This window comes from Artemia franciscana, chromosome 17 (assembly GCF_032884065.1).
Source record: "Artemia franciscana chromosome 17, ASM3288406v1, whole genome shotgun sequence".
NCBI classification, from domain to species: domain Eukaryota; kingdom Metazoa; phylum Arthropoda; class Branchiopoda; order Anostraca; family Artemiidae; genus Artemia; species Artemia franciscana.
The window spans coordinates 26727340-26755238 of NC_088879.1; the positions used below are offsets into that span (position 1 = coordinate 26727340).

The window sequence follows — 27899 nt, forward strand, 5'->3', positions numbered from 1 at the left end:
CATTTGAGTCCCGGTGTCCCAGTCTGTATTGTCATCTTATAATGACATCATATACAAAGCCTTATATACTTATAATGACATCAAATGCAAACCTCTAAACAACCAAACATGCATATATACAACTTATTTTTATATATATAAATACAGTTTCTTTTTTAGTTTTTTTTCTTTTTAGTTTTTTCTTTTCTTAGTTTTTTTCTTTTTAGTTTTTTTTTTTTAGTTTCTTCTTTTTATTGATTTGTTTTCTTCATTTTGTCAATGTTCATTCTAACATTGACACTTGGAAAAATCTTTACATGCCAAGCATGCTAAAGCTCCAACAATTTATAATAAACCTCAAATTTTAGGTGTCTGTTTTAAGATTTTCGAATTACTTTAATCTATTGTCAAAATATATTGAAATATTTGTGCAATTCCCAGTTTTTTTTTTTAGTTTTTTAGCTTTTTTTAGTTTTTTTTCTTTTTTATTTTTTTTATTTTTTTTTAGGTTTTTCTTTCTAGTTTTTCTCTTTTTTTTAATTTTTTTTTAGTTTTTTTTTTAGTTTTTTTCTTTTTTCAGTTTTCTTTTTCTTCTTTATTTTTCAGTGTCACTATGAAATACATATCGCTGAACCTTTGTTTTTTTAACTAAAATCTGGTAGGCATTTATGACCTTATCCAAGTCAAAATCCCAAACCCAATCATCATTGCTATCATTTTCAGTTTTGATACGTTTTGACTCTTGCTGTCCAGGTGGATTTTCATCTAACTGCGCGGTTTTGCGTTCTTTAGCTGCAAGCCTTTTGGCATTAACCCTTTGAATAGATTCCTCAGCTGTTTCTTCTGCCATTGTAGGATTTATACTAAAATTTCTCTTTGAATTAACTATTTGAGCAGCTTCCTCGGCTGTTTCTTCTGTCATTTTAAGTCATCTTCTGTCATGTAAAAACTGGAAATTGCATAAATATTTCGAAATATTTTGACAATAGATTAAAGTAATTCGAAAAAAGAAAAATGGTAAAAAACTAAAAAAAAACTAAAAAAAATATATATATATATATATATATATATGGTTTTAACTACGTAAAACTTGCGAATATACAACATTCTTTGCTGTCCCATTGTCTTTGCATATAAATAGATTGTCAGGTTTACCGACTCTTGAACATGCAACATATAATGGTCCATGGGAAAACAATCTGTATTCAGATCTATACCTCATGATTCTAATGATTGCCCTTGAGCTTTGTTGATGGTGATTGCTAATCGACCATTCCCTGTCCCGGTGTCCCGGTCGTCATTTATATCCCCCTGTTTCCCCCGGTGTCCCCGTTGTAGTTGTGTCCCTGTGTCCCGGTCGTCATTTATATTCCCTGTGTCCCGGTCGTCATTTGTATCCCGGTGTCCCGGTCTGTATATACATTCGTTTTTTAGTTTTGTTTTTCTCCTTTATTTTTTTCCTTTTTTTTTCTTTTTTAGCTTATTTAGATTTTTAGATTTTTTAGTTTTTTTTATTAGTTTTTAGTTTTTTTTTCTTTTTAGTTTTTTTGTCCCGGTCGTCATTTATATCCCCCTGTTTCCCCCGGTGTCCCCGTTGTAGTTGTGTCCCTGTGTCCCGGTCGTCATTTATATTCCCTGTGTCCCGGTCGTCATTTGTATCCCGGTGTACCGGTCTGTATATACATTCGTTTTTAGTTTTGTTTTTCTCCTTTATTTTTTTCCTTTTTTTTTCTTTTTTAGTTTATTTAGATTTTTAGGTTTTTTAGTTTTTTTATTAGTTTTTAGTTTTTTTTTCTTTTTAGTTTTTTTGTAGTTTTTACCTTCTTTTTAGTTTTGTTAGTTTTTTTTTTCACTTATGTCCTGGTCGTCATTTATACTCCCTGTGTCCCGGTGCTTTGTTGATTGCTAATCGAACATTCCTTTTGTCCTGGTCGCTTTCTCTTTGAGTGTCGTCATTTATTTTTTTCTTTTTTAGTTCTTTTAGTTTTTACCTTTTTTAGTTTTTTTTAGTTTTTTAGATGAAAATTTTTTTTAGTTTTTTCCTTTTTTTCTTTTTAGTTTTTTATTGGTTTTTACCTTTATTTTTACTTTTTTTATTAGTTTTTAGTTTTTTTTGTAGTTTTTGCCTTTTTTTAGTTTTTTCAGTTTTTTTTTTTAGTTTTTTATTGGTTTTTACCTTTATTTTAGCTTATTTTTCAGTTTTTTCCTTTTTTTTAGTTTTTTTTAGTTTTTAGTTTTTTACCTTTTTTTAGTTTTTTTAGTTTTTTTTTAGTTTTTTAGCTTTTTTATTTTTTTTATTAGTTTTTAGTTTTTTTTTGTAGTTGTTGCCTTTTTTTAGTTTTTTTAGTTTTTTAGTTTTTTATTAGTTTTTAGTTTTTTTTTGTAGTTTTTGCCTTTTTTTAGTTTTTTTAGTTTTTTAGCTTTTTTATTTTTTTTATTAGTTTTTAGTTTTTTTTTTAGTTTTTGCCTTTTTTTAGTTTTTTCAGTTTTGACGTCACCTGATCCAGTTTTTTCAGGTGACGTCACCTGATCCATCCACAGACAGACAGACAACTTATTTTTATATATATAGAAGATAAGGCTTTGTATATGACATCATTATAAGATGACACTACAGATCGGGACACCAGGACAAAAATGACGACCGGGACACAGGGAATATGAATGACGACCGGGACACTCAAAGAGAAATTACAGACCGGGACACAAATGACGACTGGGACAGAGGGAATATAAATGACTACCGGGACACTAAAAGAGAGATTACAGACTGGGATACCGGGACACAAATGATGACCGGGACACAGGGAATATAAATGACGACCAGTACACAGGGACACAACTACAACGGGGACGCCGGGGGCACAGGGGGATATATAAATGACGACGGGGACACAGGGAATGTTCGACCAGCAATCACCATCAACAAAGCTCAAGGGCAATCGTTAGAAAAATGCAGTATAGATCTGAATACGGATTGTTTTCCCATGGACAATTATTATGTTGCATGTTCAAGAGTTGGTAAACCTGACAATCTATTTATATGGACAGACAATCTGACAGCAAAGAATGTTGTATATTTGCATGTTTTACATAGTTAAATATATATATATATATATATATACATATATATATATATATTTTTTATATATATATATATACTAGCTGTTGGGGTGGCGCTTCGCGCCACCCCAACACCTAGTTGGTGGGGGCGCTTCGCGCCCCCCCCAAGCCCCCCCGCGCGCGTAAGTCGTTACGCGCCATAATAGTTACGCGCCATTGTAGTTGTGTCCCTATGTCCCACCTGTGAATATATATATATATATATATATATATATATATATATATATATATATATATATATATATATATATATATATATATATATATATATATATATATATATATATATATATATATATATATATATATATATATATATATATATATATATATATATATATATGGTTTTAACTACGTAAAACTTGCGAATATACAACATTCTTTGCTGTCCCATTGTCTTTGCATATAAATAGATTGTCAGGTTTACCGACTCTTGAACATGCAACATATAATGGTCCATGGGAAAACAATCTGTATTCAGATCTATACCTCATGATTCTAATGATTGCCCTTGAGCTTTGTTGATGGTGATTGCTAATCGACCATTCCCTGTCCCGGTGTCCCGGTCGTCATTTATATCCCCCTGTTTCCCCCGGTGTCCCCGTTGTAGTTGTGTCCCTGTGTCCCGGTCGTCATTTATATTCCCTGTGTCCCGGTCGTCATTTGTATCCCGGTGTCCCGGTCTGTATATACATTCGTTTTTTAGTTTTATTTTTCTCCTTTATTTTTTTCCTTTTTTTTTTCTTTTTTAGTTTATTTAGATTTCGGGAGTATAAATGACGACCAGGACATAAGTAAAAAAAAAACTAAAAAAACTAAAAAAATGGTAAAAACTACAAAAAAACTAAAAACTAATAAAAAAACTAAAAAATCTAAAAATCTAAATAAACTAAAAAAGAAAAAAAAGAAAAAAGGAAAAAAATAAAGGAGAAAAACAAAACTAAAAAACGAATGTATATACAGACCGGGACACCGGGATACAAATGACGACCGGGACACAGGGAATATAAATGACGACCGGGACACAGGGACACAACTACAACGGGGACACCGGGGGAAACAGGGGGATATAAATGACGACCGGGACACCGGGACAGGGAATGGTCGATTAGCAATCACCATCAACAAAGCTCAAGGGCAATCATTAGAATCATGAGGTATAGATCTGAATACGGATTGTTTTCCCATGGACCATTATATGTTGCATGTTCAAGAGTCGGTAAACCTGAAAATCTATTTATATGCACAGACAATGGGACAGCAAAGAATGTTGTATATTCGCAAGTTTTACGTAGTTAAAAACATATATACATATATATATATATACACAACTACAATGGCGCGTAACTAATATGGCGCGTAACGACTTACGCGCGCGGGGGGGCTTGGGGGGGGCGCGAAGCGCCCCCACCAACTAGGTGTTGGGGTGGCGCGAAGCGCCACCCCAACAGCTAGTATATATATATATATATATATATATATATATATATATATATATATATATATATATATTGTCTGTGTGTGTGTGTGTGTCTGTCGAGTGACTTCACGTTTGTGTGTCGACTGACGTCATGAAGTTAGTTGTCGTCATGTTTGTTATGACGGTGACGTCATTAAAGGTATTTAAGACATTTGTTCATGGAGAAATCTATTAATGTTTAACTGTAAAATGACTGATGAACTTACAATGGCAACAGTCGAGGAAGATGCTCAAAGAGTTTATGCCAAAAAACTTGCTGCTGATAGAGAAAGTAAGAAAAGAAAGCATGCCGAGGAATCACAAGAACAGCAAGAAAACAGGCTTGAGGCTGATAGAGAAAGAAAGAACAGAAAGCGTGCCGAGGAACTACCAGAGCAACGCGAAACCAGACTTGATGCTAAAAGAGAAAGTGAAACAAGAAGGCGTGCCGAGGAACTACCAGAGCAACATGAAACCAGACTTGCTGCTAAAAGCGAAAGTGAAAAAAGAAGGCATACCGAGGAACTACCAGAGCAACGCGAAACCAGACTTGCTGCTAAAAGAGAAAGTGAAAAAAGAAGGCATACCGAGGAACTACCAGAGCAACATGAAACCAGACTTGCTGCTAAAAGCGAAAGTGAAAAAAGAAGGCGTGCCGAGGAACTACCAGAGCAACGCGAAACCAGACTTGCTGCTAAAAGATAAAGTGAAAAAAGAAGGCATGCCGAGGAACAACCAGAGCAACATGAAACCAGACCTGCTGCTAAAAGAGAAAGAGAAAAAAGAAGGCATGCCGAGGAATCACAAGAACAGCAAGAAATCAGGCTTGCTGCTGATAGAGAAAGTAAGAAAAGAAAGCATGCCAAGGAATCAGAGCAACCTGAAAGTTATCGCCTGGCTTTCAGGTACATCCCAGTCGATGATTATAGCTTGAGTAGATGTGTTCAAATCGGGACTATGTCTAAAATTTGTCCCTATTGCAAGGCCTTGAAATTCAATGGTGAAACAATGGGAATGTGTTGCGCCTCAGGAAAGGTTAAACTTCCTCAAAAGTAAAACTTGAAGTGTTTGGGTCAGTGCAATGCTGGATGTACTCAGTGTAATGGCAAAAACGAGGTTTGCCACACGCACATATACTAATCTGGCTACATAATAAAATTACTTCAAACGAAATTTATGATGTGATTTCCGCTGAAATACCTGATGAAAATGTCGATAAGGGGTTATATGATAATATTGTAAAAAATATGATACATGGACCTTGCGGTGTACTGAACGAAAATTCACCATGCATGGCCAATGAAGGTGCACAAAGCAATATCCTCGAATTTTAGTATCCAACACAATTACTGGCAATGATGGTTACCCACAATATAGAAGAAGATCTACTGAAGATGGCGGTAAAACAGCAATAATAAAGAAGCGTAACGGTACCACCATCGAAGTAGATAACCAGTGGGTTGTTCCATATTCCCCATTATTATCAAAAACATTTAACGCACACATAAACGTTGAATACTGTAACTCCGTAAAGGCAATCAAATACATATGTAAATACGTCAACAAAGGCAGTGACATGGCAGTTTTTGGCTTGCAGCCCGAAATCAAAGATATCGACGAAATCGTACAATATCAGGCTGGAAGATACATAAGCAGTAATGAAGCTGTTTGGCAAATTCTTTCATTTCCGATACATGAACGTAGTCCAGCTGTTGTTCATTTAACGGTACATTTACAGAATGGTCAACATGTTTATTTCTCGGAAACCAACGTGCAACAAAGAGCCCTGAATCCACCGGATACAAAGTTAACTGCTTTCTTTTCGCTTTGCAAAAATGATTCTTTTGCAAAAAAACTGCTGTATACTGAAGTGCCTTCGTATTACACGTGGAATACTAAAAATAAAGTATTTGAACGTCGAAAACACGGTAAGTCAGTCGACGGCCAACCTACCATCTTCAAAGATACCACGATAGGAAGACTATACACCGTTCACCCCAATCAACATGAATGCTTCTTTCTACGCCAGCTTTTGGTGAATGTATCCGGTCCGACATCCTTTGAGTATTTGAGAACTGTAAACGGTACTATACATGACACTTACCGTAGTGCATGCCAAGCTCTGAATTTATTGGAGAATTACCAACACTGGGATAACTGCATCAATGACGCATGTGAAACGTCAAGTCCAAGTCAAATGCGTGCATTGTTTGGCATCATTTTAACAACTTGCTCTCCATCAGCTCCTACAGAGTTGTGGGAAAAATATAAGTCAAAAATGTCCGAAGATATACTCCATCGAAAACAGTTAGAGATGTCAGATATGACTTTTGATTTTACATCAGAAATTTATAACTACACTTTAGTTATTATAGAAGATTTGTGCATATGTATGGCAAACAAACCTCTTCAGGATTTGGGAATGCCTTCACCTAACCGTATCGCTGCTGTTTCGACATGTGTAGAATTGGATCGTGAACAAAGTTACAGTACGAGTGATCTATTGTCGTATGCACAAAATAACATTTCCAAGTTAACGTCGGAACAAAAAGACATTTACGATACGATAATGCATTGTGTCGATAACAACGTTGGAGAAATTTTCTTTTTGGATGTGCCAGGAGGTACTGGTAAAACGTTTGTAATAAAACTGATTCTGGCATCAATTCGATCAAAAAATGATATAGCGTTGGCAATTGCGTCGTCCGGAATAGCCGCAACATTGCTGCCTGGTGGAAGAACTGCTCATTCCGCTTTGAAATTGCCTCTGAATTTGCATTCTACAGAAACTCCCACGTGCAATATTTCCAAATCATCTGGGATGGGTAAAGTATTGCAGCAATGCAAACTTATTATTTGGGATGAGTGCACAATGGCACACAAAAAATCACTCGAGGCTCTGGATCAATGCTTGAAAGATTTGGGATGAAATTCGAAACCCTTTGGCAGCATATTAATATTGCTTGCGGGAGATTTCAGGCAAACATTACCTATAATACCTAGATCAACCCCTGCAGACGAAATGAATGCTTGCCTGAAAAATTCTAATTTATGGGCACACGTAAAAACATTAAAATTAACTACAAATATGCGTGTCCGATTGCAAAACGATGACTCTGGTCAAACATTTTCAGATCAATTGCTGGCAATTGGAAACGGAAAGCTCCCAGTAGACTCAATTTCAGGACGTATACAACTACCTGCTGAATTCTGTAATTTAGTGACGTCCAAAAATGAATTGATTGAAAAAGTATTTCCGAATATTCTAAACAATTATAAAAATAATAAATGGCTAAGTGAAAGAGCGATTCTTGCACCCAAAAATATAGACGTCCACGAAATCAACAATATTGTTTTGACCAAGATTCGAGACCAGGCAGTCCTTTACAAGTCAGTCAACACAGTTTTGGAACCAAATGAAGTGGTTAATTATCCATCTGAATTTTTAAATTCCGTGGATCTTTCAGGGTTTCCACCACACGTGCTACAACTAAAAATAGGCGTACCAATAATACTGTTAAGAAATATCAACCCACCAAAGCTTTGCAATGGCACGCGACTTGCCGTAAAAAAAACAATGGAAAACCTAATAGAGGCCACAATCTTGACAGGGCCTTTTGAGGGTGAGGCTGTTCTTATTCCTCGCATTCCCATGATTCCAACGGATCTGCCTTTTCAATTTAAAAGATTGCGATTCCCAATTCGATTAGCATTTGCAATCACCGTTAACAAAGCTCAAGGTCAATCATTAGAAAAATGTGGTATAGATCTTAATACTGATTGTTTTTCCCATGGACAATTGTACGTTGCATGTTCGAGGGTCGGTAATCCTGACAATCTATTTATATGCAGCGACAATTGGACAGCGAAGAATGTTGCATATATATATATATATATATATATATATATATATATATATATATATATATATATATATATATATATATATATATATATATATATATATATATATATATATATATATATATATTCACAGGTGGGACACAGGGACACAACTACAATGGCGCGTAACTAATATGGCGCGTAACGACTTACGCGCGCGGGGGCTTGGGGGGGGCTATATATATATATATATATATATATATATATATATATATATATATATATATATATATATATGCATATATATATATATATATGCATATATATATATATATATATATATATATATATATATATATATATATATATCTATATATATAAAAATAAGTTGTCTGTGGATGGATGGATGGGTCAGGTGACGTCACCTGAAAAAACTGGATCAGGTGACGTCAAAACTGAAAAAACTAAAAAAGGCAAAAACTACAAAAAAACTAAAAACTAATAAAAAAAATAAAAAAGCTAAAAAACTAAAAAAACTAAAAAAAGTCAAAAACTACAAAAAAAACTAAAAACTAATAAAAAAGCTAAAAAACTAAAAAAACTAAAAAAACTAAAAAAAAGATAAAAACTAAAAAAAACTAAAAACTAAAAAAAAAGGAAAAAACTGAAAAATAAGCTAAAATAAAGGTAAAAACCAATAAAAAACTTAAAAAAAAACTGAAAAAACTAAAAAAAGGCAAAAACTACAAAAAAAAAACTAAAAACTAATAAAAAAAGTAAAAAAGCTAAAAAACTAAAAAAACTAAAAAAACTAAAAAAAGGTAAAAAACTAAAAAAAATACAAAATAAAAAAAAACTAAAAAAAAGGAAAAAACTGAAAAATAAGCTAAAATAAAGGTAAAAACCAATAAAAAACTAAAAAGAAAAAAAGGAAAAAACTAAAAAAAATTTTCATCTAAAAAACTAAAAAAAACTAAAAAAGGTAAAAACTAAAAGAACTAAAAAAGAAAAAAATAAATGACGAAACTCAAAGAGAAAGCGACCAGGACAAAAGGAATGTTCGATTAGCAATCAACAAAGCACCGGGACACAGGGAGTATAAATGACGACCAGGGCATAAGTAAAAAAAAAAAAAAACTATCTATATATATAAAAATAAGTTGTCTGTGGATCTGTGGATCGTGGATCAGGTGACGTCACCTGAAAAAACTGGATCAGGTGACGTCAAAACTGAAAAAACTAAAAAAAGGCAAAAACTACAAAAAAAACTAAAAACTAATAAAAAAAAATACACCGGGATACAAATGACGACCGGGACACAGGGAATATAAATGACGACCGGGACACAGGGACACAACTACAACGGGGACACCGGGGGAAACAGGGGGATATAAATGACGACCGGGACAAAAAAACTAAACAGAAAAAAAAAATAAAAACTAATAAAAAAACTAAAAAATCTAAAAATCTAAATAAGCTAAAAAAGAAAAAAAAGGAAAAAAATAAAGGAGAAAAACAAAACTAAAAAACGAATGTATATACAGACCGGGACACCGGGATACAAATGACGACCGGGACACAGGGAATATAAATGACGACCGGGACACAGGGACACAACTACAACGGGGACACCGGGGGAAACAGGGGGATGTAAATGACGACCGGGACACCGGGACAGGGAATGGTCGATTAGCAATCACCATCAACAAAGCTCAAGGGCAATCATTAGAATCATGAGGTATAGATCTGAATACCATATATATATATATATATATATATATATATATATATATATATATATATATATATATATATATATATATATATATATATGGCGCGAAGCGCCACCCCAACAGCTAGTATATATATATATATATATGCATATATATATATATATATATATATATATATATATATATATATATATATATATATATATATATATATATATATATATATATATTGATTTTATTACCTGTGTATACCTTTCAGCCTGAAGTAGCCAAATACTTAGCTGTCAATACAGTTTCTGATAGCCTATACAGTAGAATTAGCTAACTAATTGGGTATCTCATTCTTTTTTTTGAAAGTTTAACCAAATTATTACATTTATGTGTTTTGTTAGCTAAATTTGTTTTTGGCAATGTATTGCTCAACAACTCTATTTCTACTATACTTAAGAAAACTTATCTGCCTGTCTTAGCTTTAAATTTGGCAGGAGAAAAAAGAGCCTTGCTGATTTGAAAACCCAATGTAAGAGAATGAAACTTTATCACTAATATATTCTTTTTGCTGAATAGAAGAAGACCAATACAATGTTTACCCCATTGCTCCCAAACTGGCTCTTTGTTTGCAAGAATATGAAGATGTGAATATGAAAGGTCAATGTATACTTTCCATATAATTTCTTTCCTGTCCTTGAGGATCTTACTAATGCAAGTTGATTTATTTTGGGCAGAGCTGCTCCTAAGGTTTGTGATGCTCTGAGAAAAATTAATTTTTCCAACTTTTCATGTAAGAAGGATCATAATCTGTTTCTAAATGAATATTTTGGCTCAATATCTAAGAAATGAGATATTTGTTTAGAAATTATTTTTTACTGTATTAAAATAATTTCTCAAATTCAAAACCCAATCGAAATCAATGATCTAGTTTTGGCTGAAACTCCAAATACCAATGATACTTTATGAAGAAAATTAATGTTAAGTGAATGATCCTCTTGGCAGGATCTAGTAAAGAACCAACTACGTTGTCATCACTTTTACCAAAGATACCCTTTAAAATACAATTTATTGTTTTGGAAATCTTGATATTTTCTTGGTCCCAGTGATGTTAGTTGTAAGCCTAATATTATTGCAACTGACTTCAGTTGCGTAGTTTATCATAACGTCATTTATGTTGTAACACGAATATGATGCCATTTATTATAATGAAAATTCAGTTTTATTCAAATAGATTTTACTTAATTTTTTTTTTATTTACTATGGGGTATTGTTCATTGTAAACTAGGTTGTAGCTACCACTGCAACTGCAGCAATATGTTTTATTCACTAAAACAGAACTTAAATCCAGTATTTTCCTTTAAAATGTACTATTAGAAAGCTCTATATGATTTTCAGTTTCTACAGGTTGTGATGAAAAAAAGAAAGAAAAAACACTCAGTGCTACCAATGCAAAAAAAAAATCTTCATTTTTCAAGTCAAGAGGCTGTAAGTTTTCTATTTAGGGTTTTTGCCCATGGCTTTTCCAATGGAACACTTTCTGTTTTGATTTTAAAACAAATTGATTTTAATGTAATATTTTGCTACTAAAACTAATTTGGATAATAATTACCATTGATAAATAAACAAGAAATGGCTTTTTTTCCAATTTGTAATTTTTTTTGGTTTTATATTTTTGTTACTGTGGGCCATGGTTAATTGTTTCCATTGCTGAAACGTTTATGGATGCAGAAATGTTTCAGTTGAACGAGGCAAATACTGGTTGAATATGTCCAATTATGTCCATCACGCATTTATAACTTGTGCTTATTCTTGTCATCAGCTTTCATCCCAATCTCTCCACTCTAAGCATTTCCCAAGATATCCAGTTTCAAAGATTTTTGGTTTCCCCCTCTAGCTCCCCCCAATGTCACCGGATCTAGTCAGGATTTAAAATGAGAGTTCTAAAGCACAAGATTCTTCTAAAGATCAAATTTCATTAAGATCTGATCACCCGTCCGTAAGTTACAAATACCTCATTTTTTCAAATTTTTCCAAATCACTCCCCCTCCCCCAACTCCACCAAAGTGAGCGAATCCGGTCCAGTTATTTCCATCACATATCTGGGACTTGTGCTTATTCTTACCACCAAGTTTCATCCTGATCTCTCCGCTTTAAGCGTTTTCCCAGATTTCCGCCTCCCCCCCAATGACACTGGATCCGGTCAGGATTTAAAATAAGAGATCTGAGTTACGAGGTCCTTCTAAATATGAAATTTCATTAAGATCCGATCACTCCTTCATAGGTTAAAAATGCCTCATTTTTTTACTTTTTAGAATTAACCCTTCCCCTCCCCCCAACTCCCCCGAAGAGAGCGGATCCGTTTCGGTTACGTCAATCACGTATCTAGGACTTGTGCTAATTTTTCTCACCAAGTTTCATCCCGATCCCTCCATCCTAAGCGTCTTCCAAGATTTTAGGTTCTCCCCTTCCCCCAACTCCCCCCAATGTCACCGGATCCGTTCGGGATTCAAAATAAGAGCTCTAAGACACGATATCCTTCCAAACATCAAATTTCATTAAGATCTGATGACTCCTTCATAAGTTAAAAATACCTCATTTTTCTAATTTTTCAGAATTAACCCTTCCTCCCCAACTCCCCCAAAGAGAGCGGATCCCTTCCAGTTATGTCAATCACGTATCTAGGACTTGTGATTATTTTTCCCACCAAGTTTCATCCTGATCCCTCCACTCTAAGCGTTTTCCAAGATTTTAGGTCCCCCTCCAACTCCCCGCAATGTCACCGGATTCAGTTGGGATTTCAAATAAGAGCTCTGAGACACGATCCTTCCAAACATCAAATTTTATTAAGATCCGATCACTCCTTCGTCAGTTAAAAATACCTCATTTTTTCTAATTTTTCAGAATTAACCCTTCCCCCCTTCCCAACTCCCCCAAAGAGAGCGGATCCGTTCGGGTCATTTTAATCACGTATCTAGGACTTATGATTATTTTTTCCACCAAGTTTCATCCTGATCCCTCCACTCTAAGTGTTTTCCAAGATTTTAGGCCTCCCCCAACTCCCCGTAATGTCATTGGATCCGGTCGGGATTTAAAATAAGAACTCTGAAACACGATATCCTTCCAAACATCAAATTTCATTAAGATCCGGTCATCCATTTGTAAGTTCAAAATAGCTCATTATTTCTAATTATTCTAATTTAACTGTCCCCCCACTCCCTTCCAGATGGTTGAATCAGGGAAACGACAACTGCTAATTCAATCTGGTCTGGCTCCTGATACGCCTGCCAAATTTCATTGTCCTAGCTTACCTGGAAGTGCCTAAAGTAGCAAAACTAGGACAGGCAGACTGACATAGAAACCGACAGAGTGACAGAATTTGCGATTGCTATATGTCACTTGGTAGATCCCAAGTGCCATAAAAAAAAGGAGAATAGCTTGACATTTTGAAGGATGAGAGCTGACAAAAACCAGAATATTAAAAAAACTAGGGCGAAAATTCATTTTGTCCTGGCCCTTATTATCTTAAAAACGTTGACTTGAAAAGATCCCCAGCAATACGCAATTTTATGGCAATGGACGTGGAAACACAACTGTGCTTGCATGTATTAATGGCCACTAATGGTAGTCTTCTCAGGGAGGAGCAATTAGAGTTCATCGCGACCCATTAAAGACCATCCAGATGCTACTAAGAAAGGATGGATTATGGTGGACCTCTTCTACATCTGTTTTAAAGTCTCAGGTGAAAGGAAAAGCACTTCTATCTTTGGCTCTGATGGAGCTCGCTTCAGAAAATAGCCTTATCTTCATGTTGCCTGCCTATGCATCTCATGTTCCACAGTCCCTTGACAGGGTAGTAAATAAAGGACTGAAATAATCTTATGAGTAGAAGCTCGTGAACTGGCAACAAGCACACCCAGGTGATGTCTTACTAAAACAAGGACTCGTGAAAGCTTTATTCCAGATCTGGAAGACTTACCTTACCCCTTTACTGATTTAAAAAAATTCAAACTGCAGGAATTCGCGATTCTGCTGTTCCCGCACGCGTCAACTGCAACATTGACAAGACAAAGTTTGATCCTGTCAAGTCAAAACAATTTGTTGAAAAAAAAATAATAGTGACTCAGAACTAAAAGAGAGTGACAACCATAATAAATGCTGTAATTGATCACATTACTATTTCAGTGTTGGTTAGTCCAAAAATGATGGACACGCATGCGAAATCATTAGAAGAATTTCTCTTAGCCTCAGCACACCGCCCTTCTCTTGATGCTTTGGCATCAGGAACACCCAGTAGGCAGAGAATTGCTTGAGAAACTAAAGTAATCACATTTGTAGATGCTTTGAGAATGTTTGAACAAAGAGAGAAAGAGAAAAGAAAAGCTTGAGAATTAAAAAGGAAAAGCAAAGAGAAGACTCTCAGGCCAAAATTGAACTAGAAAAATAAAAAGAATCTTTCCAGTGAAGACTCCGACATCTCACTGGGTTCCTCAACTGACCAATTGGACATCTGATATACCATTGGTAGTGACAATGAAGAAGAGGAGGAAAATAAGCCAACCATAGAGTTAAATGAGTACTATACAGTATCATATGATACCAAACGGTATCAACACGGCTGGTATATCAGAAAGGTGGTTGATGCTCCTGACCTTGTTTGTATAAAATATCTTGGCTGCCTGAGCCTAGCCGACTATTCATGTGACTGGTCGAAAAAAATGACATTGACGAAGTTGAAGAAGCATACATCTTTGCCAGACCATTGAGTGTTTCTGGAGCAGGTCCCTTCACTAAACCATCTTCCCAAATTCGGCACGTCGTCAGTCTACAAGAACCACACTAGGGTGTGTACTGTTACTGCTTTCAATAAAGGTTACTTTTTAGCAAAAATTAAAGAAAATATCTTCACTGATACTAATTGGAGTTTGCAATTTTTTCTCACATTATTTGAAGTATGGTGTACTTTTTTCATGTTTACGCTAATAATTTGAAAAATACCACTCAGAGACCTCTTCTATGTATGGGGTCGGAATTTCCCCATTGTAAGGTGAAAACGTGCGTTCCACTGAGGCACGTATAAACTATTAACAACAGTTTTTGTTTTGTATGGTTTGTCATTCATAGAGGTATCATTTGTCTTGTCTTAGGGTGACGCAATTTTTATCTCTGCATACATAGAATTTACTGGGAGGAGTGTCAGTGTCACCCCAGACTATGGGGTAAGTTTGACCTCCTTCAGATAGGTTACTTTGGTGCAGTAACTAAACGAAGCAACAAAACTTTGCCAACTTCCTGGATTGTTAGAATTTACTGGTATGAACAAGAGCAACATCAAATAGTTTTTATTGTTTCAGCAACTCCAAACCGATTTTGGGACCAAATTAAACTGAAAAACTACAATAAGGAGTTGGACTTACCCATGTTCAATCTTTATATTTTTTTTTGGCTACTATGGACCGTGGTTTGTAGATTACTAGGTTGTGTGATGACGTCAGTGTCCTAAGTTTTGTCGAAACTGCATTTTATTTTAGCATTTAAATTATTAAGGGCAAAAGCTACAAATGCATATTTTTTTTCATTATTATGAGCCCTTGCCTAAGCCACTGTTTTTTTTATCATCTTCATTGAGGTAATCTCTAGTAAACTTCCCCGTTTTGGAAAATTACCATGTTTGTACCACATTAGCAACATAACGTTTTTGATTGACTAATAATAAGACTGAAAAAAAATGGATGAAGAATATGATGCCATTGTTCTTGGAACTGGTTTGAAAGAATGCTTTTTGAGTGGAATGCTGAGCGTAAGTGGGAAAAAAGTTCTTCATATGGATAGTAACAAATACTATGGTCGAGAATCTGCTTCAATTACTCCTCTTCAAGAGCTATTTGCCAAATTTGGACTCCCGGCACCTGATAAAAGTTTTGGGAGAGGGAAAGACTGGAATGTCGACTTAATCCCTAAGTTTTTAATGGCAAACGGCCAACTTTTTAAAATGCTTATTTACACAGGAGCAATACGGTATTTGGAATTCAAGTCAATTGAGGGATCATATGTATACCAGAAAGGGCAAATTCATAAAGTACCTGCTACTGAAAAAGAAGCATTAAGGTCTGATCTCATGAGTTTATGGGAAATGATACGATTCCGAAATTTTTTGAATTACGTCCAAAATTGGGATGACAATGACCCTACAACTTGGAGGGATTTAAATCCGCAGGTGGCAACTATGCATCAAGTGTTTGTATATTTTGGATTGAATGCTAATATTGCAGAGTTTACTGGTCATGCCCTAGCTCTACATGGAGACGATTCATACTTACAACGTCCTGCCAAAGAAACTCTGAGAAGAATTCAACTGTACAAAGCGTCTCTTGATCGCTATGGCAAATCTCCATACCTTTATCCAAAATATGGTTTGGGTGAACTCCCTCAAGGATTTGCTCGGTTGAGCGCTATCTATGGTGGAACTTACATGTTAGATAAACCAATAGACGAAATTATCATGGAAAACGGTAAAGCTGTTGGAGTACGCTCTGGTGGAGAGACAGCTAGATGTAAGCAGGTGTACTGTGATCCCAGCTTTGTTCCTGGCAAATCAAAAAAAATTTATCAGGTTATCCATTGCATTTGCTTAATGGACCACCCACTTCCTGGCACAAAGGATGCTTTATCATCACAGCTCATAATACCCCAGAGACAGGTCAACAGGAACTCGGATATTTATATATCTGTAGTAAGTTATACTAATCAAGTGGCACCAAAAGGCTGGTTCATTGCAACGGTATCAACAAAGGTGGAAACAGCCAACCCAGAAGCAGAAATTCGGCCTGCTCTTGTGCTTCTTGGACCACTTAAACAAAAAATTGTAAGAGTCAGTGACTACTACAGGCCAAAAGAAGACGGAACTGACTCCCAGCTATTCATTTCACAATCTTATGATGCTACTACCCATTTTGAGACTACTTGCTTGGATGTATTGGATATTTTCCGTCGTGGTACTGGGGAAGATTTTGATATACTGTGGGGAAGAGGAATAGAGAATGATATTCTCTAGGAGAAGAAGAATAAAGAGAAGTTTAAAAAAGAATATAAAGTTTATATAATTTATGATTCAACATTGTTTGGGCAAGATCAATTTAGATTTATTCTTTTTAAGTTTGAATTAGTGCCAGCCATCTTCCAAAGATTAGCAGACTATATTTTGCAAGCATTAACATTTGAAAACATTTAAGTTTAACAGCCATAGCTCGAACCAAAATTCGATACCTGTGCATCCACACACGGTCATTATAGCGTGTGACATCTATCTATCTATATATATATATAAACTAGCTGTTGGGGTGGCGCTTCGCGCCGCCCCAACACCTAGTTGGTGGGGGCGCTTCGCGCACCCCCCAAGCCCTCCCGCGCGCGCAGGTCGTTATGCGCCATATTAGTTACGCGCCATTGTAGTTGTATCCCTGTGTCCCACCTATGAATATAGATAGATATATATATATATTTTTAACTACGTAAAACTTGCGAATGTACAACATTCTTGCCTGTCCCATTGTCTGTGCATATAAATAGATTGTCAGGTTTACCGACTCTTGAACATGCAATTCCCTGTGTCCCGGTCGTTATTTGTGTCCCGGTGTCCCAGTCTGTAATTTCTCTTTGAGTGTCGCGGTCGTCATTTATATTCCTGGTGTCCCGGTCGTCATTTTTGTCCCGGTCGTCATTTGTGTTCCGGTCTGTAATTTCTCTTTGAGTGTCCTGGTCGTCATTTATATTCCCTGTGTCCCGGTCGTCATTTGTGTCCCGGTGCTTTGTTGATGGTGATTGCTAATCGAACATTCCTTGTGTCCCGGTCGCTTTCTCTTTGAGTGTCCCGGTCGTCATTTATATTCCCTATGTCCCGGTTTCCCGGTCGTCATTTGTGTCCCGATGTCCCGGTGTGTAATTTCTTCAATCAACAAACATGACGTCAGTCGACACACAAACATGACGTCACTCGACACACAGACACACAGACAACTTATTTATATATATATAGATGTCCCGGTGTCCCGGTCGTCATTTGTCCCGATGTCCCGGTGTGTAATTTCGTCAATCAACAAACATGACGTCAGTCGACACACAAACATGACGTCACTCGACACACACACACAGACAACTTATTTTTATATATATAGATAGATGTCCCGGTCGTCATTTGTGTCCCGGTGCTTTGTTGATGGTGATTGCTAATCGAACATTCCTTGTGTCCCGGTCACTTTCTCTTTGAGTGTCCCGGTCGTCATTTATATTCCCTATGTCCCGGTGTCCCGGTCGTCATTTGTGTCCCGATGTCCCGGTCTGTAATTTCGTCAGTTGACAAACATGACGTCAGTCGACGCACAAACATGACGTCACTCGACACACAGACAACCACATTTTTCTAATGATTGACCTTGAGCTTTGTTAATGGTGATTGCAAATGCTAATCGAATTGGGAATTGCAATCTTTTAAATTGAAAAGGCAGATCCGTTGGAATCATGGGAATGCGAGGAATAAGAACAGCCTCACCCTCAAAAGGCCCTGTCAAGATTGTGGCCTCTATTAGGTTTTCCATTGTTTTTTTTTACGGCAAGTCGAGTGCCATTGCAAAGCTTTGGTGGGTTTATATTTCTTAAAAGTATTATTGGTACGCCTATTTTTAGTTGTAGCACGTGTGGTGGAAACCCTGAAGGATCTATGGAATTTAAAAATTCAGATGGATAATTAACCGCTTCATTTGGTTCCAAAACTGTGTCGACTGACTTGTAAAGGACTGCCTGGTCTCGAATCTTGGTCAAAACAATATTGTTGATTTCGTGGACGTCTATATTTTTGGGTGCGAGAATCGCTCTTTCACTTAGCCATTTATTATTTTTATAATTTTTTAGAATATTCGGAAATACTTTTTCAATCAATTCATTTTTGGACGTCACTAAATTACAGAAATCAGCAGGTAGTTGTATACGTCCTGAAATTGAGTCTACTGTTTGACCAGAGTCATCGTTTTGCAATCGGACACGCATATTTGTAGTTAATTTTAATATTTTTACGTGTGCCCATAAATTAGAATTTTTTAGGCAAGCATTCATTTCGTCTGCAGGAGTTAAACTACGTAAAAATTGCGAATATACAACATTCTTGGCTTTCCCATTGTCTTTGCATGTACAAAGCCGTATGTACTAATAATGACATCATATGCAAACGCTATTTTTACAAACAAATAAACATGCATACACACAACTCGTTTTTATATAGATAGATAGATAGATAGATACAATACAAATTAACTGCGTAAAACTTGCGAATATACAACATTCTTCGCTGTCCAATTGTCGCTGCATATAAATAGATTGTCAGGTTTACCGACCCTCGAACATGCAACGTACAATTGTCCATGGGAAAAACAATCAGTATTAAGATCTATACCACATTTTTCTAATGATTGACCTTGAGCTTTGTTAATGGTGATTGCAAATGCTAATCGAATCGGGAATTGCAATCTTTTAAATTGAAAAGGCAGATCCGTTGGAATCATGGGAATGCGAGGAATAAGAACAGCCTCACCCTCAAAAGGCCCTGTCAAGATTGTGGCCTCTATTAAGTTTTCCATTGTTTTTTTTTACGGCAAGTCGAGTGCCATTGCAAAGCTTTGGTGGGTTTATATTTCTTAAAAGTATTATTGGTACGCCTATTTTTAGTTGTAGCACGTGTGGTGGAAACCCTGAAAGATCTATGGAATTTAAAAATTCAGATGGATAATTAACCGCTTCATTTGGTTCCAAAACTGTGTCGACTGACTTGTAAAGGACTGCCTGGTCTCGAATCTTGGTCAAAACAATATTGTTGATTTCGTGGACGTCTATATTTTTGGGTGCGAGAATCGCTCTTTCACTTAGCCATTTATTATTTTTATAATTTTTTAGAATATTCGGAAATACTTTTTCAGTCAATTCATTTTTGGACGTCACTAAATTACAGAAATCAGCAGGTAGTTGTATACGTCCTGAAATTGAGTCTACTGGGAGCTTTCCGTTTCCAATTGTCAGCAATTGATCTGAAAATGTTTGACCAGAGTCATCGTTTTGCAATCGGACACGCATATTTGTAGTTAATTTTAATATTTTTACGTGTGCCCATAAATTAGAATTTTTCAGGCAAGCATTCATTCGTCTTCAATGGCTCTGGTGGTGCAGCCAATAGAGGGAGTTTAACTTTTCCTGATGCGCAACACATTCCCATTGTTTCACCATTGAATTTCAAGGCCTTGCAATAGGGACAAATTTTAGACATTGTCCCGATTTGAACACATCTACTCAAGCTATAATCATCGACTGGGTTGTACCTGAATGCCAGGCGATAACTTTCAGGTTGCTCTGATTCCTCGGCACGCTTTCTTTTCTTACTTTCTCTATCAGCAGCAAGCCTGATTTCTTGCTGTTCTTGTGATTCCTCGGCACGCTTTCTTTTCTTACTTTCTCTATCAGCAGCAAGCCTGATTTCTTGCTGTTCTTGTAATTCCTCGGCACGCCTTCTTTTTTCACTTTCTCTTTTAGCAGCAAGTCTGCTTCCGCGTTGCTCTGGTAGTTCCTCGGCACGCTTTCTGTTCTTTTTTTCTCTATCAGCCTCAAGCCTGTTTCCTTGCTGTTCTTTTGATTCCTCGGCACGCTTTCTGTTCTTTCTTTCTCTATCAGCCTCAAGCCTGTTTCCTTGCTGTTCTTTTGATTCCTCGGCACGCTTTCTGTTCTTTCTTTCTCTATCAGCCTCAAGCCTGTTTCATTGCTGTTCTTTTGATTCCTCGGCACGCTTTCTTTTCTGACTTTCTCTATCAGCAGCAAGTTTTTTGGCATAGACTCTTTGAGCATCTTCATCGGCTTTTGCCATGGTAAGTTCATCAGTCATTGTAAACTTAAACATTAATAGATTTCTACGTGAACATATGTCTTAAATATCTTGAATGACGTCACCGTCAAAGCAAAAATGACGACAACTAATTTCATGACGTCAGTCAACACAGAAACATGACATCACCTGATCCACAGACAGACACACAGACAGACAACTTATTTTTATATATATAGATAGATAGATAGATAGATAGATAGATATATATATATACATACATATATATATATATATATATATATATATATATATATATATATATATATATATATATATATATATATATATATATATATATATATATATATATATATATACTAGCTGTTGGGGTGGCGCTTCGCGCCACCCCAACACCTAGTTGGTGGGGGCGCTTCGCGCCCCCCCAAGCCCCCCCGCGCGCGTAAGTCGTTACGCGCCATATTAGTTACGCGCCATTGTAGTTGTGTCCCTATGTCCCACCTGTGAATATAGATATATATATATATATATATATATATATATATATATATATATATATATATATATATATATATATATATATATATTTATATATATATATATATATGTATATATGTTTTTAACTACGTAAACCTTGCGAATATACAACATTCTTTGCTGTCCCATTGTCTGTGCATATAAATAGATTGTCAGGTATACCGACTCTTGAACATGCAACATATAATGGTCCATGGGAAAACAATCCGTATTCAGATCTATACCTCATGATTCTAATGATTGCCCTTGAGCTTTGTTGATGGTGATTGCTAATCGACCATTCCCTGAGTCGCCATCGTCATTTATATATCCATCGTATTTTATATATTTTTTTCTTTTTAGTTTTTTTGTAGTTTTTACCTTTTTTTTAGTTTTTTTAGTTTTTTTTTACTTATGTCCTGGTCGTCATTTATACTCCCTGTGTCCCGGTGCTTTGTTGATTGCTAATCGAACATTCCTTTTGTCCCGGTCGCTTTCTCTTTGAGTGTCGTCATTTATTTAGATTGTCAGGTTTACCGACTCTTGAACATGCAACATATAATTGTCCATGGGAAAAACAATCCATATTCAGACCTATACCTCATGATTCTAATGATTGCCCTTGAGCTTTGTTGATGGTGATTGCTAATTGAACATTCCCTGTGTCCCGGTCGTCATTTATATTCCCAGTATCCCGGTCGTTATTTGTGTCCCAGTGTTCCAGTCCGTAATTTCTCTTTGAGCGTCCCGTTCGTCTTTGTTTGATGGTGAGCTTTGTTGCCCCTTGAGCTTTGTTGATGGTGATTGCTAATCGAACATTGCCTGTGTCCCCGTCGTCATTTATGTCCCCCCTGTGCCCCCGGCGTCACCGTTGTAGTTGTAGCCCTGCGTCCCGGTCGTCATTTATATTCCCTGTGTCCCGTTCGTCATCCCGGTATACATTCGTTTTTGAATTGGTATATGATGAAATAAATTTTTAATTTTTTCCCTTTTTTTTCCTTTTAGTTTTTTTTTATTGGTTTTGACCTTTTTTTAGGTTTTTTAGCTTTTTTATTTTTTCTTTTTAGTTTTTTTTGAAGTTTTTATCTTTTTAATTTTTTTTTTTTATTTATTTTTTTTAGTTTTCTTTTTCTCCTTTATTTTTCAGTTTTTTTCCTTTTTTTAGTTTTTTTTTTCTTTTTTAGTTCTTTTAGTTTTTACCTTTTTTAGTTTTTTTTAGATGAAAATTTTTTTAGTTTTTTTCTTTTTAGTTTTTTATTGGTTTTTACCTTTTTTTTAGCTTTTTCAGTTTTTTTTCGTTTTTTCTTTTTACTTTTTTAGTTTTTATCTTTTTTATTTTTTTTTATTTTTATTAATTTTATTAGTTTTCTTTTTCTCTTCTATTTTTCAGTTTTTTCCTTTTTTTTAAGTTTTTTTTTTAGTTTTTAGTTTAGGTTTTTTTTTAGTTTTTAGTTTTTTAGTTTTTTTAGTTTTTTTAGTTTTTTAGCTTTTTTATTTTTTTTATTAGTTTTTAGTTTTTTTTGTAGTTTTTGCCTTTTTTTAGTTTTTTCAGTTTTTTTTTTAGTTTTTAGTTTTTTACCTTTTTTTACGTTTTTTACGTCACCTGATCCACAGATCCACAGATCCATAGACAGACAGACAACTTATTTTTTGGCGTCACCGTTGTAGTTGTAGCCCTGCGTCCCGGTCGTCATTTATATTCCCTGTGTCCCGGTCGTCATCCCGGTATACATTCGTTTTTGAATTGGTATATGATGAAATAAATTTTTAATTTTTTCCCTTTTTTCCTTTTAGTTTTTTTTTTATTGGTTTTGACCTTTTTTTAGGTTTTTTAGCTTTTTTATTTTTTCTTTTTAGTTTTTATGGCACTTGGTATTAACCAAGTGACATATAGCAGTCGCCAATTCTGTCGGTCTGTCGGTCTGTCTGTCGGTCTGTCTGTCGGTCTGTCTGTCGGTCTGTCTGTCGGTCCCGGTTTTGCTACTTTAGGCACTTCCAGGTAAGCTAGGACGATGAAATTTGGCAAGCGTATCAGGGACCGGACCAGATTAAATTAGAAATAGTCGTTTTCCCGATTTGACCATCTGGGGGGAGTGGGGGCCCGGTTAATTCGCAAAAAATAGAAAAAATGAAGTATTTTTAACTTATCAGCGGGTATTTGGATCTTAATGAAATTTGATGTTTGGAATGATATTGTGTCTTAGAGCTCTTATTTTTAATCCCGACCGGATCTGATGACATTGGGGGGAGTTGGAGGGGGAAAACCTAAAGTCCCGGTTTTGCTACTTTAGGCACTTCCAGGTAAGCTAGGACGATGAAATTTGGCAAGCGTATCAGGGACCGGACCAGATTAAATTAGAAATAGTCGTTTTCCCGATTTGACCATCTGGGGGGGGGGAGAAGGGGCCGGTTAATTCGGAAAAATAGAAAAAATGAAGTATTTTTAACTTATGAGCGGGTGATTGGATCTTAATGAAATTTGATGTTTGGAATGATATTGTGTCTCAGAGCTCTTATTTTAAATCCCGACTGGGTCTGATGACATTGGGGGGAGTTGGAGGGGGGAAACCTAAAATCTTGGAAAACACTTAGAGTAGAGGGATCGGGATGAAACTTGATGGGAAAAATAAGCGCAAGTCCCAGATACATGATTGACATAATCGGAACTTATTTGCTCTCTTTGGGGTAGTTGGGAGGGGGGGAGTAAGTCTTAAAAATTAGAAAAATGAGGTATTTTCAACTTACGAACGGGTGATCGGATCTCAATGAAATTTGATGTTTAGAAGGATATCGTGTCTTAGAGCTCTTATTTTAAATCCCGACCGGATCTGGTGATGGGGGCGGGGAGTTGGGAGGGGGAAACCTAAAACTTGGAAAACACTTAGAGTGGAGGGATCGGGATGAAACATGGTGGGAAAAATAAACACAAGTCCTAGATAGATGATTGACATAAACGGAACGGATCCGCTCTCTTTTGGGTAGTTGGGGGGGGGGGGGTTAATTCTGAAAAATTAGAAAAAATGAGGTATTTTTAACTTACGAATGGGTGATTGGATCTCCATGAAATTTGATTTTTAGAAGGATATCGTGGCTCAAAGCTCTTATTTTAAATCCTGACCGGATCTGGTGACATTGGGGGAAGTTTGGGGTGGGGAGACCTAAAATGATGGGAAACCCTTAGATTGGAAGGATTGGGATGAAACTTGGTTGGAAAAATAAGCAAAAGTCTTGCATACGTAATTTACATAATTGGAACGGATCCGCTCAATTGCGGGGGGGGGGGGGGTAATTCTGAAAAATAAGAAAAATAACGTATTTTTAACTTACGAAGGAGTGATCGGATCTTCATGAAACTTCATATTTAGAAGGACCTCGTAACTCTGATATCTTATTTTAAATCTCAACCGGATCAAACGTAATTGGGGGGGGGACAGTTGGGGGGACCGGAAATCTTAGAAAATACTTAAAGCGGTGAGATCAGGATGAAACTGGATGGGAAGAATAGAAACCTGTCTAAGATACGTGACTGACATAACTGGACCGGATCTGCTCTCTTTGGTGGAATTGGGAGGGGGGAGGTAATTTTGAAAATTGAGGTATTTGTAACTTACGAAAGGGTGACCAGATCTTAATGAAATTTGATATTTAGAAGGATCTTGTGCTATAAAGTTTAACTTTAGGTTCTGACCTTCTCACAAGTGCCAAATGAGCTCTTGGCTCTTCCGACCTCGTCCAAATGAGCTCTTGGCTCTTCCGACCTCGTACCATATGAGCTCTCGGCTCTTCCGACCTCGTCACAAGTGCCATATGAGCTCTTAGCTCTTGTTTTTGAAGTTTTTATCTTTTTAATTTTTTTTATTTTTATTTATATTTTTTTAGTTTTCTTTTTCTCCTTTATTTTTCAGTTTTTTTCCTTTTTTTAGTTTTTTTTCTTTTTTAGTTCTTTTAGTTTTTACCTTTTTTAGTTTTTTTTAGTTTTTTAGATGAAAATTTTTTTAGTTTTTTTCCTTTTTTTCTTTTTAGTTTTTTATTGGTTTTTACCTTTTTTTTAGCTTTTTCAGTTTTTTTTCGTTTTTTCTTTTTACTTTTTTAGTTTTTATCTTTTTTATTTTTTTTTATTTTTATTAATTTTATTAGTTTTCTTTTTCTCTTCTATTTTTCAGTTTTTTCCTTTTTTTTAAGTTTTTTTTTAGTTTTTAGTTTAGGTTTTTTTTTAGTTTTTAGTTTTTTAGTTTTTTTAGTTTTTTTTTAGTTTTTTAGCTTTTTTATTTTTTTTATTAGTTTTTAGTTTTTTTTGTAGTTTTTGCCTTTTTTTAGTTTTTTCAGTTTTTTTTTTAGTTTTTAGTTTTTTACCTTTTTTTACGTTTTTTACGTCACCTGATCCACAGATCCACAGACAACTTATTTTTATATATATAGATATATATATATATATATATTGATAGATAAGTTGTTTGTGTGTTATGTCTGTTACACTTTGTCTGTTACGCCAGATTATATCTATCTATCTATCTATCTATATGTCTGTTACACTGTCTGTTACATGTCTGTGTTATGTCTGTTACACTAAGTCTGTTACGCCAGATTATATCTTCTATATATATAAAAATAAGTTGTATGTATTTTTGTGTTGAGGGTTTGCATATGACGTCTGAAAAATAAAGAAGAAAAAGAAAACAAACTAAAATGTAAAAACTGGGAATTGCATAAATATTTCGAAATATTTTCACAATAGATTAAAGTATTAAAACAGATACTTAAAATATTGAGGTTTATTATAAATTGTTGAGCTTTATCAAGCTTGGCACGTGAAGAGGAATTTTTAGTATAGATCTTAAAATGACAGAAGAAACAGCCGAGGAAGCTGCTCAAATAGTTAATTCAAAGAGAAATTTTAGTATAAATCCTACAATGGCAGAAGAAACAGCCGAGGAGTCTGCTCAAAGGGTTAATGCCAAAAGGCTTGCGGCTAAAGAACGCAAAACCGCGCAGTTAGATGAAAATCCACCTGGACAGCGAGAGTCAAAACGTATCAAAACTGAAAATGATAGCGATGATGATTGGGTTTGGGATTTTTACTTGGATAAGGTCATCAATGCCTACCAGATTTTAGTTAAAAAAACAAAGGTTCGGCGATATGCATTTCATAGTGACGCTGAAAAATAAAGAAGAAAAAGAAAACAGAAAAAAGAAAAATGGTAAAAAAACTAAAAAATAAAAAGAAAAAACTAAAAAAAACTAAAAAATTAAAAAAATTAAAAAAAGAAAAAACCTAAAAAGAAAAAACGTAAAAAAAAATAAAAAAGGTAAAAAACCAAAAAGAAAAAAAACTAAAAAAGCTAAAAAACTAAAAAAAGAAAAAAACAAAAAAAACTGGGAATTGCACAAATATTTCAATATATTTTGACAATATATTAAAGTAATTCGAAAACCTTAAAACAGATACCCAAAATTTTTGAGGTTTATTATAAATGGTTGGAGCTTTAGCATGCTTGGCACGTAAAGATTTTTCCAAGTGTCAATGTTAGAATGAACGTTGACAAATTGAAGAAAACAAATCAATAAAAAGAAGAAACTAAAAAAAAGAAAAATTAAAAAATAAAAAAACTAAGAAAAGAAAAAAACTAAAAAAGAAAAAAAACTAAAAAAGAAACTGTATCTATATATATAAAAGTAAGTTGTATATATGCATGTTTGTTTGTTTGTGGGTTTGCATTTGACGTCATTATGAGTATATAAGGCTTTGTATATGACGTCATTATAAGATGACACTACAGACCGCGACACTGGGACACAAATGACGACCGGGACACTCAAAGAGAAATTACTGACCGGGACACCGGGACACAAATGACGACCGGGACAAAGGGAATATAAATGACGACCGGGACACTCAAACAGAAATTACAGACTGGGATACCGGGACACAAATGACGACCGGGACACAGGGGATATAAATGACGACCAGGACACAAGGACACAACTAAAACGGGGACGCCGGGGGCACAGGGGGATATATAAATGACGACGGGGACACAGGGAATGTTCGATTAGCAATCACTATCAACAAAGCTCAAGGGCAATCGTTAGAAAAATGCGGTATAGATCTGAATAGGGATTGTTTTCCCATAGACAATTATTATGTTGCATGTTCAAGAGTTGGTAAACCTGACAATCTATTTATATGGACAGACAATGGGACAGCAAAGAATATTGTACATTCGCAAGTTTTACGTAGTTAAAAATATATATAGATATATCTATCTATATTCACAGGTGGGACACAGGGACACAACGACAATGGCGCGTAACTAATATGGCGCGTAACGACTTACGCGCGCGGGGGGGCTTTGGGGGGGGGAGCGAAGCGCCCCCACCA

General features: G+C 35.4%; 2 protein-coding genes across 3 annotated transcripts in view; both read left to right on the forward strand.

The window, feature by feature from the left end:
* Nucleotides 1-27899, forward strand: part of LOC136038078 (signal peptide peptidase-like 2B) — a 132452-nt gene that overhangs the window by 16993 nt on the left and 87560 nt on the right. The window lies entirely within an intron of this gene.
* Nucleotides 15734-17324, forward strand: LOC136038079 (rab GDP dissociation inhibitor alpha-like). The gene has a single exon (XM_065721077.1). The coding sequence runs from the start codon at nt 15854-15856 to the stop codon at nt 17177-17179; it is 1326 nt and encodes a 441-aa protein (XP_065577149.1). The 5' UTR covers nt 15734-15853; the 3' UTR covers nt 17180-17324.

Coding starts and splice junctions, on each gene's coding strand:
- LOC136038079 (XM_065721077.1), top strand. CDS start 15,854: ATGGATGAAGAATATGATGCCATTGTTCTTGGAACTGGTTTGAAAGAA.